Source organism: Corella eumyota, chromosome 1 (genome assembly GCF_963082875.1).
Source record: "Corella eumyota chromosome 1, kaCorEumy4.1, whole genome shotgun sequence".
NCBI lineage: Eukaryota > Metazoa > Chordata > Ascidiacea > Phlebobranchia > Corellidae > Corella > Corella eumyota.
In genome coordinates, this window is record NC_137490.1 from 12152969 (window position 1) to 12169168 (window position 16200).

The window sequence follows — 16200 nt, forward strand, 5'->3', positions numbered from 1 at the left end:
TATAGCATGATATTATACTGTTATAACGTATAGGCAGACCTAGCTGTAACTTGCAAAATATATAGTAACTAGTAGTAAAAAAATAGCTTAGAATTAGGTCTAGTAATGGCATAATAATTATTATATAGTTACTTACGAAATGCAGAGTCAATATTGGGCATACATGCATTTGAAACCACAGTGTATTCAAATCCTTGTTTGAACTTTGATTATTAGCTTGTTTGTTCCAATACAGTCAAGCACAGTGTTTGTGAAACGTGCCATGCTGGATCTTTGGTAATAAAAATGCGCTAATCAAACTATTCGAATTTTCAACTGTGTGTGCTTTTGTTAAATGTATTTGTGAACATTTGTGTTATGTGTGTGTGTGTTAAATACATGCATATGTATTTTAAATATTTTATAATTGCGATAGTGTATGTACAAGTTTAAATGTATAATTGATTTATACAATATTAAACTATTTAAAATTAGAAAGGGCAAGTTAAACGTAGGTTATGGGTAAAATTTGAATTCCCTTTTTACGACTCTGCTCTTAAACTAGGCAAAGTTTAATAATGTCATGTGACGGATATGTTCTCTAAATCAATTCGAACCGTAAATTTAAATTCTAACGACACGTCGTAATAACTTAGAACTGCATCGTAAAATGCGCCAAAGTCAAATGCCTTAACAATGGCAGCCCATACATTGCGCAAACGCCAGTAAAAAATAATGTGTACTTACACTCTTTACCTCTATGTAAATTTCGTTTTCATTGAATCGCAATATAACCTTGTTTTTATTCTAATAAAAAAGGAATTCGAAGTATTCTTTATGTACTTATTACTTTTGGTGTCTCGCCGCTCCCCCTTCTTTTATTTGCTATTAACCTCAAATTGAAATTGAACAAATTCGAGACCTATTTTTAAAGAAAAAAAATTGAAAAGAAAAAGTTGGTCTATTTTTAGTTTGAAAGTTAAGGAATTCAGTAAAAACACAAAACAGTCATTTTCGCTTGCAAAATAAAGTCAACAGGATCGCGTGCGTTTTAAACAAAAGGAAAAAAAGATGGCGGTTATTGTCGTTAAAATCAAAACGCGGAAATTCGACCTGACATTGCAACATTTTCCAGTAAAAATGCCATCACGTAGAAGCGCGGTTGATTTATGATCCAGATCACATCACACCTTCGAATAAAGTCGGCCAACAATGGCAAGTGTGACGAAACAACGAGCCTATTACGCTGCGGCAAGGCCGTGTTTTTATATATAGGGGGGCCAGACTAGACAAATTACATGTTGTTTTCTGTCAAAAGCGATCCCACGTTGGGAATAAAAAGGCAGGATAACGACAGCACACGTTGATACTTTGAATTGTTATTTTAGGGCATGAAAATATCGATACAAAATGTTGCTAATAATATCAGAAATGGATAAGCAAATTGGTCACTTTAATGTACTACTATCAAAATAGATTTATTGTTCAAATTCGCGAGTGAATCTAAAGTATTTTGCAGAGTATTATAACAGGAGACTATAAAAATAAGTTAAAACACAGAAAAAGGTATAAAGTATAATATTAAATTTAATTTAGTTACCTAATTTTATTATTTGATAATTTTAAAAAGGGTCATATATTAGAGTTGGTTTGGATATTAGTTAAAATAAATGCAGATTATTTAATCGTTATTTCGGATCAATTATTTTCATATTAAAAACGTTTGGCATATTTAAAAATTAGATATAATAAGCATAAACGCGGTATTTTTGCTAAGTAATATTTATATAATTACAAAAAATTTAGAAAAAAATGCATTTTTCATTTTTTCACAATCAGCAAGTATGCTATTTTTAATTAACATTGACTTACACATAAACACAAATGTATATGGTAACACAACGTACTTATAAGGTGTTATGTTAGATTAACTTTGCACTAAGTTGTGTATTTCGTGTTACTTAAGTCTAGACAGTCATAATTCCAGATTAACATATAAAAAAATAAATATAAACTAAGACTGTTAAGTACCACAACAGCAACGTTTTAATTAAGTAGGAATTTCCGCTAATTTAATTGCCATAGAGTTAACATATTTAATTTAATACTTTAGATTTTAAGCGTATTTAATATGTGATGCTACACTATTAGCATTATTTGGAATTTTAATTTTGCTTCGTCTTGAGCTTAGCAAAATAAATAGGTCATTTCAATTCTAAAATTCCGCCTAGTTTAAAGCACGAATGTAATGTAACGTAACCCATATATATCTTCTTTATGTACTTTAAAGTTTTGGTAAAACCTCTTGAAATAAGTTGTGTTTCTTCGTAACTTGACCTTTATCTATTTTAATTTTGGGTTTTGTGGTTTTTCGTTAAAAAGGTTGTAATTGGTTTTGTTTGTGTGTCGGGTAATTTTAGATATATTTTTATCATGGCTTTTGATTAGCAAAAAAAATTAGTTGCAAAAGAAAAATGTATTTTAAAGGGTGCATTCTTGGATATTGTAAATAACCAAACGTTAAGTTATGCCACAGTAGTCCATAATTCAATTTATAATCTCGTTTAATATCCGATAGGGAGTTAACATCTAAACAATTAAAATATAATTAAATTTTTTATTAATTTTAAATAAAATATTAAAAATAACTTTATGCTGGTTCAGTTTGTATAAATATTAGTTTCTGCATACATAAAGAATTTAAAAAATACTTTATTTTTAATAAATTCAATGGCTGGCCTACTTATATTTAAAACATAATAACAAAGGCATACGATAAGGTCTATAAACGATTACTAATCGACAATGGCAGTGAATTGATATTGTTTAACCAACAGTGCTTGATGTGTGATTTCGACAGAAAGATCAAAGGCCCCTCCTTATTAAAATAAACAAACGGTTTTTAGAATAAGCTTGATTCAATGTATCAGACGTGGGTATAAAAATTAATGAAAAAATATATAGGTCTACATCGCATCTGGCTTGAAAAACCGCAATGTGTACCCTTCAACGACGGAGATGTGTATTTAAGCGCTTTAACGTGCACTTAAACAAATCAAGTCGTGACTGAAGAGTTTCTCGATTTCCTTTGCTGACAGTTAATTTCAGATAAAACCCGGCTTCATTTCCGTTTCAATAGCTTATAATAAAGGATTTTTAGTTTTAATGTGCAATTAAATGTGGCCTTTAACTTAGTTAACTTACCGCAGAATATTGCGCAAGTAAAATTCTAACTTATCCTGATTTCTTTGCAAAATATAGCCTTTAGTACTAGTTATATATAAGCTTACACACGCGACCCTTACATCTAATAATCCTTTTTTAAACCCAAGTGGATTGAATCACTATGTTTTCGACAATTCCAGTTGCAACATCTTTATTACGTCATTGACATCAATTTTTGCCACCTACCTTGAAATTTTATAATCTTTGTCTAAACAGAGTCTGTAATTTTTGTTGAGTACAATATAGGCAAGTCACGCTAGCCTATCATAACCTGTTATTTCCATTAATTCCCATTTGTAAAAGGCCTTATTAGGGTTGAGATAACAAAACTCGCCATTATGGCTTTAAGCAGGGATAAATTTAACAAATAATGGTGCAAATATATTAAAAATCCTTTAAAATTTTTCAATATTTTATTAATTCTTTTGTAAGCTTCCATATCCATGTTTTGTAGGGCTCTATCCTCCAATCTAAACCCCTTTAATTTTAAAGACGTGCGATAACGACCAAAATCAACGCCAAATTAATCATAGTTAAGTCAAAGGGTTGAATTTAACCTCGGCGGCCTCCGTCTGTAAATAAAGGGCCGCAGACGTTTCTTTGTCCAATGTGACAAGCAAGTGTTTAAGAACAAATGATATATTACTTCTGCCGTCACACAGTCTACATTATATCGCGCATAACTGCATCTAAATAAGCTGCTTACTGCTTATTGACGATGGACGTGTTGCCTAGAATTTGTTTCAGTCGAGTTTAAGGGGTGCAAAGGTTGACTTGGTATCTCTTTAAATGTGTTGATAGGAAGAAATAGCTTAAATTTTAACCTAAAAGTTAAGATTAAGTTATAATAGTAATTTGATATACTGAACTTATAAAGTTTTTGTTTTACTATGTTTAAAGGTAGTGGTAGTGAGCCTTAAAGTATTTAAATTTAATGTATTGCAAACCTATATTACAAAATTAATTCAAATACTTTAAAAATATAATTTGGTCGTGACATGTTTTTAAGTATAATAATAATTTATTTCATTTCGATAAGATTGATCATTTTTGCAATTTTTTTACACAACAAAAGCATTAATTATTTGCTAGCCAGTTTTTTACTTAAACGACCGTTAAAAAAATCCAATACCTCCGATTTATCATCAATTTAATCGACGTCAGAATTTTATCGAGGGCAAATATTGCGAGGAAAAAATTTGAGCGAAAATCACTTAAATTCGATTCGTCACCATCTATCTAATTCCGTGTAGACGTGAGTTTATTTTAAACTCAAAAGCCTCAAGATTTTATACTAAAAGGAATAAACAAGTCACCTTAAAGAGCGAGTTAGCAGTTTTAAACTTTGTATTGTCGTTTATAAAGGCCTCGTCTATTATTCGTTATGAACATTTTTCAGTCATGGCCATGACTCACTCCCCCTTGACAGGTACTCGTCGTGGGAGTACTCGAGTCAAGTCTTCGGGGGAAACTTTTCGTGACGTCATCCATAAAGAGCGCGGGCGTAACAGTTCGAGACACACTCGACTGTGTAAACAACGAAACGAACAATAAACCATTTTCGCCCAAACAAAGCCCAGCCACTCGTTTTCATACACAAACACGTGACAATCAAAACAATGAATGTTTAGGTCACGTGACCGACCCGTCCCATTTGTCGAACGTTAGGACGATTATGACGCGTCAATAGAAGTCGTGACGTCATCACTTAGGTTCAAAGGGCCTCTAAACAAACATGCTTATATACGGCGGATGCGTGATTCATGTCGGTTTGAATGTGAATGTCGATATTGGGTTGCATTCCTAAATTACATTTACGTTTATTTGTAACCCTTTAACATCCAAAAATCTGCTTTCCAATTAACACAAACCAAGTGTCATCAATAATCGTTAGTAAAGAGTTTAAGCCCGTATAAATTTCCCTTCTTACTATTGTTTTGTGTCGGTCTATTGCCAATCAATGGGCATCAAAATTCAAAGTTATGAAAAGGCAAAAAAACATCCCAATATGCGAAGTAGTATATCGACAATTTCATTGTTTTGACTCGTTATGGCTAGATGTCTCTTAATACCGCAGCAGCAACATGTCAAAAAGCGCAAACATGAAAAGTTGTGAAAACTATATTTAAGTTACAATAACACGCCATTAATCTATTCAAAACTTTTTTTAATGCTGGAAAACGTGCTAAAAAAAACTAGTGTTCTTTTAAATACTAAGTTAATAAGGCAAGTAATAGATTGTTGATTACATAAAACAATGCAATTTAGATGCAGGTTTATATCGAGTCTAATTAGTACTGAAATAAGGTGGGAATTCGAAACTTTATAACAATGTTTTTCAATTTATTTGACCCAAAAAGGAGTCGACGAATTTTAATAAAATTTTAAACAGCCCTTAAAATATAATCGCGTTTTTTATACAGTTAAACCTTTTCGTTACCGCCAAAAAAAAACTTGCTAAAAGTTAAACAAAAAAACTTGAAACTAACCGCTTCATTTCTCATAGTTGTTAAGCCATTAAGTGCAATTAAGACAGGGTTGGTCTTTTTGATAAGCATGTTGTTATAAGTAAGCCCATGCAGGTTAAAAAGGTTGATTTGCTAGTTTAACGAATTTTGAGGCTGATTGGAACAAATGATTTGTAGGTTTTGCCTAACGGGTTATATCTTTTTTATTTTGTTTTGTATATAGAGAGTGCTGCTTATCATGTGGTGGTATATGTTACTGTTGTGAAGTTAAATTGGTAAAGTAGGATGTGTTTGGGTTTACTTATACAGATTGATTAGAAAACAGAAGAACTAGGGAATGATATTGCATTTTCTTAATGTTTGAGCAAATATTCGAAATTGGATTTTAACCATATTGTAAAATCACGTTCTTTTACGAGCTAGCAGGTGGCAGCTGCCTGCGTTTTTTATGTCGTCTGCTTAAATTGATTTTATTTGTCTTACTCGGCGAGCGTGGCCAGTTTTACAAGCAAAATAAAATAAGCAAGTTTTTTAAAAGAATATTATTCATATTTCCTTGTAAAATGTCATATTTTACGACTTGATTCACAACTGTAAAACCACGTAAATTACGAACCTAAAAATTGTTATTTAAAATAAAACAAGCCAATCTACTGTGCGTTTGAGCAATCAACAAGCAATAAACCATCTCTAATGACGGTTTAATGATAAAATTAATACAAACAATGAGCAGTGTTAGCTTTCTCTTATCATGCAAATAACGCTCGCCAATATTGACAGTAGGTTCTATTCCTATTTATTGCCTTCTCGCAGTCGATTTTGGACTTGGATATTTACTCGTTATTCACAAATCGTTGTTGAGTTGCATTTGCATTTATTTAGTAATAAAATCGATTTTATGAGGCAGATTTCACGGGATGACATTTAAAGTTCGTGTTAGAGCTACCTAAATTCAACTTTGATTATTTGCAATGTGGTATATGTTAACCTTCGTAAGGCGTTTAGTAGAAGGCGTTTTCTGGTATTTGACATTAAGTTTAAATAAAGCCATGGCCTAGAGAATGCAAAGGTGAATTGCACCGTTTTATGTATCCGGTCAAATCGTAAAATTCGCTCTAGTTTGCCGACGAAAGCCCAGCCCCAAATTGATGTGTATTTTAGCGTCATAAACGCTTAGTCCGGCCGTAAAACGATAAGCAATAAAACACTATGAAATTACGAGCATGAGTGTTTAAGATGACGTCACGGCTAGTATGACAATGAATTATTCTCGTAAAAAGAAACATCGGTGTTTTTATAGCCCGTTTTGTCGGTTGAAATCATGATGTTAGTGCACATGTATTTTTGGTAAATTCAGTTAGCCAGTTCGTGGGAAATTCGCAATATTAGTCAAAATTCTCATATTTTTGAATATTTTAGAAGAAGTCAGGGGCAAAGTACAGATCTGAAATAGTTTAATAATATTGTGGAGTATTGGCTACGCCCGAACAAGCCTCAGACATAACTGTTTACTTAAAACCAGTCAGTCACAAGTTAGCTTTCCCAGCGGTTCAAAAATATTTCGTTTTTGTTCAATTTCTCGTGGCAAAGTACGACAAGCCTGTGGAGGCTCGCTACACTTTTAACACCTGATACTCTGAATTGTGGTGCAATAATTTGTTATCCCACGGGGAGAGAAATGCTCGACATATTTTAGCGAGGAAGTCGCATTTTGGCACCTTTTCCTATACCTATAAAGCATATCTTCGTCCCGAATGGGTTAAGTTGAAGTACGGTGCCTCTACCCAACCAGCATTTAAAAACCTACGTAAAGATTGCTAGAACATTAACCGCGATTAGATTGAATTAAAAGTACACTGTAGACGGCTAGGCTATTTTCGTAGCCGACGAGTTATATATAGAGGGAGTTTACGAGTAAATAGTCAAGTAACCTCAACCCGGTTACTGCACGGCTCAGTTAACTTCGGGGGAAATTAGCTGAGGTAAGGTTCACTAACAGACAAATATCGTCGCATTAAGATATCCTGTCTGTAGTAAGTTAAACATGTTGGCAGTAGGTACCTTTGAGATTTAAGGTAAATCTGTGTAGATATCACGTTAAGTACCTTATGTTGTATCATGAATAATGAATAGGAAATAAAGCGATTTTTGTCGGGTTTGCTGCCGTGTTTCGGCCGTATTCACGTGGGATTGCCATACAGAATTTGTATTGTGATGTCATAACAAGTGCGATTGTTACTGTGTGATTGAAAACGCGTTGCGTAAATATAGATCTCTTCCTGAAGTGCTTCCAGCGCCGCTGCTGATGGAGTAACGTCGCTTGCGGTTTCTATCGATCTAATCCAAAGCAAATCGCCACAATAGGATCGCGCGAGCGTGTTTACATTTGAAACGGCGAAAGCAATTAGCTGCCCGCGAGCGAAAAGACGCGCCATCATTAAGCAGTCGAGAAAAAATAATACGAGCCGTGTACTTGCCTGTACACTTCTCAGTTGTACAGCGAAAAAAGAACCAGTGGCGAATATGTTTAAGTTACATTTGTAGAACAGCAATTAAGTAGTTGGTACGTTGTAAGGCTTATGACAGGCTGATATAACTTAAAATTAATTCGATTATTTTTTATTTTTCAAACCATTTTTAAAATCTTTTGTATAAATGAACTAAAGTGTTTGTAATATCATGGGTGCAGCTTGTAGCCATTGTTGTTGTGACCAACGATGCTGCTGTGAAAACCGTGGAAGAACTAAAAAGAAGAAGCTGTCTGTTGATTCAAGTTCGTCGGACGACGATTGTTACAAGAAAGTTGAAGACGAGGGTTCGTTACTGGTATCAAAAGAAACATTTTTGCAGCCTAGGCATGCCAATCCTGGTATAGCACACGCCGGACGACAGCGTAGAAGTAGCAGTGAATGTAGCGGACTAAGTAACTGCAAAGACTCTAGCAAAACGACTTGTCATTTTTGCCCACCTGCTCGTTTTAAACGTAAGGGGTCAAGCGTCAATCGTCCTCCGACAATGCAAGGCCCGACACATTCCCCTGTAAGTGCCCAGCATCGTCGTTCGTCGTTTACGTTCCATAATACCCAAGTCGCAACCCCGGATCGACATCGAAGCATCAGCCGAACTTTGAGTCCGCCTTTTCCGCCGGTCGAAGCGTTTTCCCCGGGCTCACAAATAATCTCAAAGAGAAGTAGTGAGCATCATAACATGGAACGAAAAGACAAAAGTAACTTGGTTTATATAAAGCCTAGCAATGGCGGAAAAAGTGCAAAAATTGTATCCAGTCAAAGACAACAGAACCAAGGAAATTCAACGCCAAAAAAGGCTCGCAATAAAGCCAGTTTAGGTTTACAGAAAACGTCCGGACTCCCATATAATGGTAAGCAATGTAACTACTACGCGATAAAAGTTTTAAAAATTCGTTGAAAATTCTGCGGCAAGTTTACTCGAGTTAACTTTAGCGTGGCATAAGTTAAAGGTGTAAGGATTTTTGTGTTTGGATGTTCAAATTAAATGCATATTTTAACATGATTTACTAGTGTATCTGACCCGTGTTATAGAATGCGGAAATACCTATATCAGACACGGCTAATGTAGCTAAGCGGTGTCAAATGTTAATTCGTTGTTGATAAACGGATGCAGGAAAATAAGTTAAGGTTTTTGGGTAACGCACGACTGGCATTACAATCCTAACACTGTGAAACATAATTATTTAAAATTAAATTTTTATAAGGAGCGTTTGTATGTACAAACAAATTAACCAAATTAACATCTTGTAGTAATTTCAATTCTAGTGTTTCTAATTTTAAATCATTGTAATGTTAATTGTACGAATTAAGCTGTGGCATTTAGACAATTCGGATTTTTTATTTATACGATCTGTCTTAGGTGGTTTAAAATGTTAACGATACACTTATGTATGAACTTTAGCATTTAGACCTAATTTCTGGTAATTAATTCGTGCCAGGCGGTATTAAGTTTTACCACGTAATCGCCCCTTTTAATAATACCAATCACCAAAACCCAATTAAGAATAATTAGAAATATGTTTTTCGGTAACCAATTTAGCTTAAGTACCATCCCTTAAATTTTTAAGCAATGAATTGTTAAGTGCGATGGCTCTTGACTACTGTGTTTTAAATGTAACTAGATAGCTTTCTGTGGTGAATACTGAATAGTATCTGTTTTGATGCTAACTCGAGCAAACAATTACCTCACAGCAAAACGTTACATTTTTAGGCCGAGTAAGTCATTTAAACTTTATAGCCTACACAGGTTCAGGCAGCATATTGTCAGTTCATAAAGTCATATTTGCTTGTGTATAATATGTCAGATCATAAAACAGTAAGATGCCAGGTTCAGATATGATAGCAATCTCTTATCGCGTTCAAAATCTGGCCCTGTGTTTGGCATGATTGGCTTAAACCCTGACCAAGTTCTGTTGTGGTCTAGTCGCAAATTTGTTGCGGATAGTTCGGTCTTAATATTGGTGTGACGATAAAATCTGATCGCCTGTTGGTGAAATACTTCTTAGGTTTAAATCCTATGAACTACACAATAATGGGGCCGCTTTAATTATGGATTAAAATTTTGAAGTTTATTAACATGTACATTATGTTTTACGTTGTTTTGGTGACAATATCCACAAATGTGTTTTAAAGCCTTATTCGGGGGGATAAATATAAAAATTTCAGTCGTGGGAATTACAGTAGATTTTATAGTAGATAACAACCAAGCTATAAATATAGAATGTCGATTTAAAGCTATGAACAAAATGCTTATAACCTTAAGCTGTTTGGCATCTAAATTTAAAATCCAACCTTGAAGATGTATCAGGGTTATTTTAACTTAGTTTAAACAATTTTAAATAATCAAAATAGTATTGTGAGTCATTTATTACGTCACGGGTGACGTAAATTCTTTCGCCATTGGGATTGGTTACACCATGGTCAACAGCCTAGGCCTAATATGGACGAAACCAAATCGTAATTTGAAACCATGTGATTTTTTTAAAGTAAACAAGCAACCCGACTTGTGACCCTTAACTATTTCATCTTTTATTAAACACGTTGATATTACATAGGCAAGCAAGTTGTGTCGTGGGTTAAGGGTTACAGGGCTGGTAATATGGGCCATCTTGGGATTAGAACCGTGGGATTTTTCTTGACGCGTCAATTTTGAATATCTATTCACGCCTCGTGAGTTGAATTAAGCCTCGCGTCGCGTTGTTTTGTAAATTAGGCCTAGTTCGCGCATTTGCTCGTTGGCCAGTAAATATCGCCACCTGGAAGGTAAAAACATAAACTTTCGACCGAATATATCACGTTTTTATGCCTAGCCCATAATTCGACCAAAGTTATGACAGTTTTAACCCTTTAAGTCGATTAGGCTGTCTTTGGTAAGGTCAAGTTGTTTCTGTAGGCGAAAATTGATGTGTAAGAGTTATTGATGGTTTGTTTTGTTTTTTCAAGTCGTCTTATGTGGTCTAATTTGTTCGGTTTAGTGTAATCTGCTTCACCTATATATATTTTCTCCCGATGTTATATCGAGAGGCTTAGCTTTTTCCTGTTATTAAAACGAGAAAAATTTCTAGGAAATATTTTGGTCTGTTTTTTCCAATTTTCACAAAAACATATATGTGATTTTTTTAATGAAAAAACAAACTGTCGTTTAAAGTAAAAATGAAACACGTTAATATAGATTTTGGTATGAAGGTAGCTTATTTATTTCCAGTGAAAGACTTTTAAAGTTTATTTTAAACTCCGTAAAATCGAAATTAGTTTCGCATTGTTGCTTATATTAAACGTATGTGGACTTAAACGCTGATTACATTAATCGTGTTTTCCGCTTCGTTTTCGTCGATCAGCTGGCAATAGGGATTTAACCCTTTATTAAAAGAAAACCCAATTATATGCCAAAATGTATGCATAAGCAGTTCATCAATGTTCTTCCTGAATGTCAAAGGGTTTGGAATGCAAGCTGGACCAGGAAATTATTGTACATAATCGTAGCGACTAGAATTAAGATTCTGAAAAAAAAACTGCTGGACTTTGCGCGTTGCTTTCAGTTTAGTCGTTTAAAGTTATCCATAGAGTTTGTTGTTGTTTTTAGGCGTCTCAGAAAGTAGCATTGGTATGTTTTTAGCAATGTAGCAAGTAAATAAAGATAATATTGAGAAAATCTTCTGTATTAAAGCTATTGACTGTCAACAAGGTATCACATGTTAGCAGATTATTAAATTTTCAAACTTCCAAGACGAATTTGATTAAACGCTTACAGATATACAGTGCGGCGTTTGGCGTAACCTTTTCACACTCTAAACTTCTCGGAACGGGTTTAAGTAATACGAATTCACAAACAAAAGTCAGATTTCGGAAGTTAAAAGGTTAACGATGACGGAATTATTTTTAACCTGTAACAGAGTCGTATAAACATTTAGAAAGGTCCGAATTTTAATCAGGTGTTGATTGAAAATAACAACACTGATCCGTAAGAGATTGATCCAAATTAATAAGCTTTAAAAAGGCGCATTTTAGGTAACACCTGTTTAATTTCATTTCGTGTTTTAATATATTTAATACCGCAATAACCTAAGAATTCGTTGAGCTTACCAAGATAATGAAAAATGTGATGTTAGCTTAATAAAAGGACAAAATCAGTTTTTTAATATAATTTAGTAGAACGTATACCACAAAACACCGCCTTATGTTTTATTATTTCGGGTTACGATTTACGGATAATAAGCTGAATCCTGCAAACGCATATTGTAGGCATACGATAAATTATAACGTATGACCGTATTTGTCACGTGCTTACCGTTGGGGAAGAAATTAATAGGTAACGGATAAGGATCGGATTGCAACAATTACACCAGTTTCCTTGTCAAAATGGTTTATTATAAGCCATAACCCAATAATTAGGAGCTATAGGTCAAATTATAGAAGCATTTATGTTGCCAGCCTAAGATTATGGTACAAAAGTTTAAAAGATGTCATTCTAGCGGTTAAAAAGTTTATCTAAAACAGAAGGAAAAATTTTTATTTTCTAACTTATAGCAGCTAGAGAATAGTAAAAGCTAATTGATAAGGCTTAAAAAAAACTCTAGGGTTATATAAAACTCCACATAAAACAAAATTAAGTATCAGTTAAGTTGGGCTTATAAACTTTTAAAACCTTAATTATCGTTTTATGTTCACAACTAAATTAATTCGTAATAAAATAATGATATGCTTTAATCCCATGGGAAATTTTTGTTATGATTTTGCTTTCAACAAAGGAAATTGGTTTTCAAAAAAATTTTAATATCTAAAACTTAAACTAATTTAAAACTTGGCATTTAGATATCGAATACCTAAATAAAATAAAAATTGTTTCACATTACTTACATTGCATTCCCAGTTGAATAAGCGTTTATTATTTTAGTCCAACTCTTCAGCAACGAAAAGTCGTTTTAACAACGCTTTATTCTTATAATAAACAATAAAAGGCCTGCTAGGAAATACAAATGGTGTTATATCATCGTAAAAGTCTAGACTGACAAAGGGCCATAATGGTTGGAGCCTCATTAAACCCAGTATATACTAAATATACGCTGGGGTTTCACTCGCAAAGTTTTGTTTTTTAGGTTACGCCAGGTTCAGTAATCTGTTGTTACAAGAATTGTTTAAATTTTAGTGGTTAAGCATGTAGGTTCAACAGCCTACAACGATTGCGAAACTGTAAACCAGTACCTTTAGTTGTAATAGGTAAAATATGTTTCTGTTTTGACATTGAGAAAAGCTTGTGTGTTGAAATAAAGGGTTGGTTACTCAGTTCATGTGTATTTAGATTACAATACATTTTATTTTATAGCGTGACGGAAAGACATTAAAAACAGAACAGAAAAATTTATGTGATTTATTTATGTGGAATTTATGCAATTTTTTTCTTGTGTTACAATGGAATTATTACAAAATTTCTTACCACGTAAGTTTATACGTACGAGATATAAAATTAGCTTAAATGACACTAAAGTGCGTTTCTAATAAAAAAAATTTCCCAATAGGTGTTAAAATGGACGTTTAAAAATACATCCTAATTACTGTTTGCTAATTTGTCAAATCCTTTTTCAATTATTATTTATTGTCTGTTAATGATTTCTTTTTTGTGTTGTAATTATTATTTTATGAGTCATTTACACGTGTGGTCTAAAGTTAGGATTTTTGTCGCCAGAAGTTGATTTAGAACCGTTGGTTTTAGGATTAGTCCTAAGAATTACTTGACTTATAACTATACGTTATACCTCTATATGTTAATACGGGAAATTAACACCTTTCTGAGAATGTCTAACGGAAATAAGTTATCTGTAAATCGTATTACGGTAAACAGGACTCTTGTAAAAACACTTGGTTATCGGGTTAATAATTTGTTTGTATTGCTTTGTTTAAACTAACAATGTCTGCAAAAATATTGATTTTGAATTTAATACTTAAAAGCTTCCACGGATTGGTTACTAATTAGCTAGTAAAGAATTTAGTTGTATTTGTGTTCGTTGACATTGTATTTAAATAAAATAAAAATTAAATAATGTTAATAAAACTTACAGTGTTTTTGTGTGATTTATTTTTAAGCAATATATTAATATATTGTTAAAGGTTTAATTATTATTATTACAATGAATTTTTTGTTCAATAATAAACTTTAATAACAAACAATAATTTTGGAAGCTTTAAATTTATTTCTATTTACTTTATTTTCCAGGTGAGGACAGACAAAAGATGTCGCACAATCATGAAAGTTATCTTCTCTCAGCAACATCCCAAGCTGACATGGAGGAATGGGTGAAAGTCATCCGAAGAGTTATTTTATCCCCGTTTGGTGGAGGTAATATTTATTTTTTATTTTTTATACATTTGTTAAAACAAATTTTAAAAAAATAGTCTACAATAATTTTATTTACTCTTAGTTCTTATCTTAAGTTTTTTATTTTAAATGATCATTAATACTATTTTGTAATGCCTTTATTTACTATTTTCCACTATTTTTTTTTGTTTATAAATTACTAAACAGATCGATAATTCTCTTGTTGACCTATAACATTTTTACAAATGAGAAAATTACGCTAACTCGATCTTCCAAGATTTCGAATCGCTTTGTTTACACGATTAAAATATTACCAAGCCTTATCTCTTAATTGCAGGTATTTTTGGGCAGCGATTAGATGAAACAATGCGATATGATCGTAGATTGGACTCGTCTGGTTGTGCTACTACGTCGTCTGAGTCGAGATCGGGAACTGGTAGCAGCCTTTCGCGGCGTCAAGCGCCGATAATCGTGGAGAACTGCGTGGAATTTATTCGGGCCAACGGTGGCTTGAAAGAGGAAGGATTGTTTAGGTTACCCGGGCATGCTAATGAAGTCAAGGATTTGCAAGACTCGTACGACATGGGCGAAAGACCAGTATTTCCAAAGTAAGTATTAATATTGTGTTTAATTAACTACCTATTTTATACCACTTTGGAATTTTCTAAAAAGATATTTGTGTAAGCTACTCTTTAAGTACATTGAATGTCTATCGGGACTTTTCTAATTCGAATCTTTCGGGAAAGCGTTTTTTTAGTTTAATTCTGTTGGGAAAAGTTTTTAATGATTTTTTTATTTAGATCAACCGACGTTCACACCGTAGCATCGTTACTTAAGGGTTACCTTAGGGAGTTACCCGAACCGGTAATCCCCTTTCAGAGATACGATCCTTTGATCGCAGCAGCAAAATTATCGCAAAGCGATTGCTCGGAAAAAATAACTCCGCCGAAAGAAAATGCGGATGCGGAAAAGGAGAAAAATAAAGAGGAAGCGAGAAAGATTATGAATGACCAGTTAAACTTATTGCCTCAACCAAACTTCGATTTACTAAGGTAAGTGAATAACATTTTTCTGTAAGTCGAAATTCAATGCAAATAAGGGCCTCTATATTAAAGTTAAGTAAGGCTTATATTACAATAGTGAATACACAGAAGTCATTGACAATAACCTTCACATAAAAGGTGAACAATAGCATACCGAACATTCATTCAATACCAGGATATATTTACCTATGGAATGTATTAAGGCCGCACAATGAACCTTAAGTGTATTGGGTTTTGTTAAGCGAAATAAATGTATTCCAAATTGGTTATTGTGCACTTTTAACCTGTTGACAAGTCATTTTACTTTCATAATAAGACGTGGGCATTAATTTACCACATTTTTATATTCAATATTAGATATCTTTGTCGGTTTCTGGATGAGGTACAGCAAATGAACTCTGTCAATAAAATGGATATTTCCAACCTGGCTATGGTTTTTGGTCCAAATATTCTGCGTGCAAAACACGAGGATCCTCTAATAATGATGTCTGATGCCAACAACGTTCAGCACGTGATGTTTCAGTTTATAGCCAATCACGAGTAAGTAAATTTATGATGTCATAATAGCATATGTTTAAACAAGCTTGTAATGTACATACTGAAATAAATGGCTTCTATTTTTGTAACAACACAGCCAGACAGAA

At 33.3% G+C, this 16200-nt stretch overlaps 1 protein-coding gene across 2 annotated transcripts in view; it reads left to right on the forward strand.

Moving 5' to 3' along the window:
• Window positions 1-16200, forward strand: part of LOC145761874 (uncharacterized) — a 30672-nt gene that overhangs the window by 10556 nt on the left and 3916 nt on the right. The window contains exons 1-5 of one of the 2 annotated variants that reach the window (XM_082574613.1): window positions 5013-9051; window positions 14412-14534; window positions 14851-15121; window positions 15314-15565; window positions 15914-16096. In XM_082574613.1, coding sequence (XP_082430739.1) covers window positions 8352-9051; window positions 14412-14534; window positions 14851-15121; window positions 15314-15565; window positions 15914-16096 — 1529 coding nt within the window. In that variant the 5' untranslated portion in view covers window positions 5013-8351. Of the gene's footprint in view, window positions 1-5012; window positions 9052-14411; window positions 14535-14850; window positions 15122-15313; window positions 15566-15913; window positions 16097-16200 lie in introns of those variants that run through there. The other variant, XM_082574612.1, reaches the window with a different exon arrangement.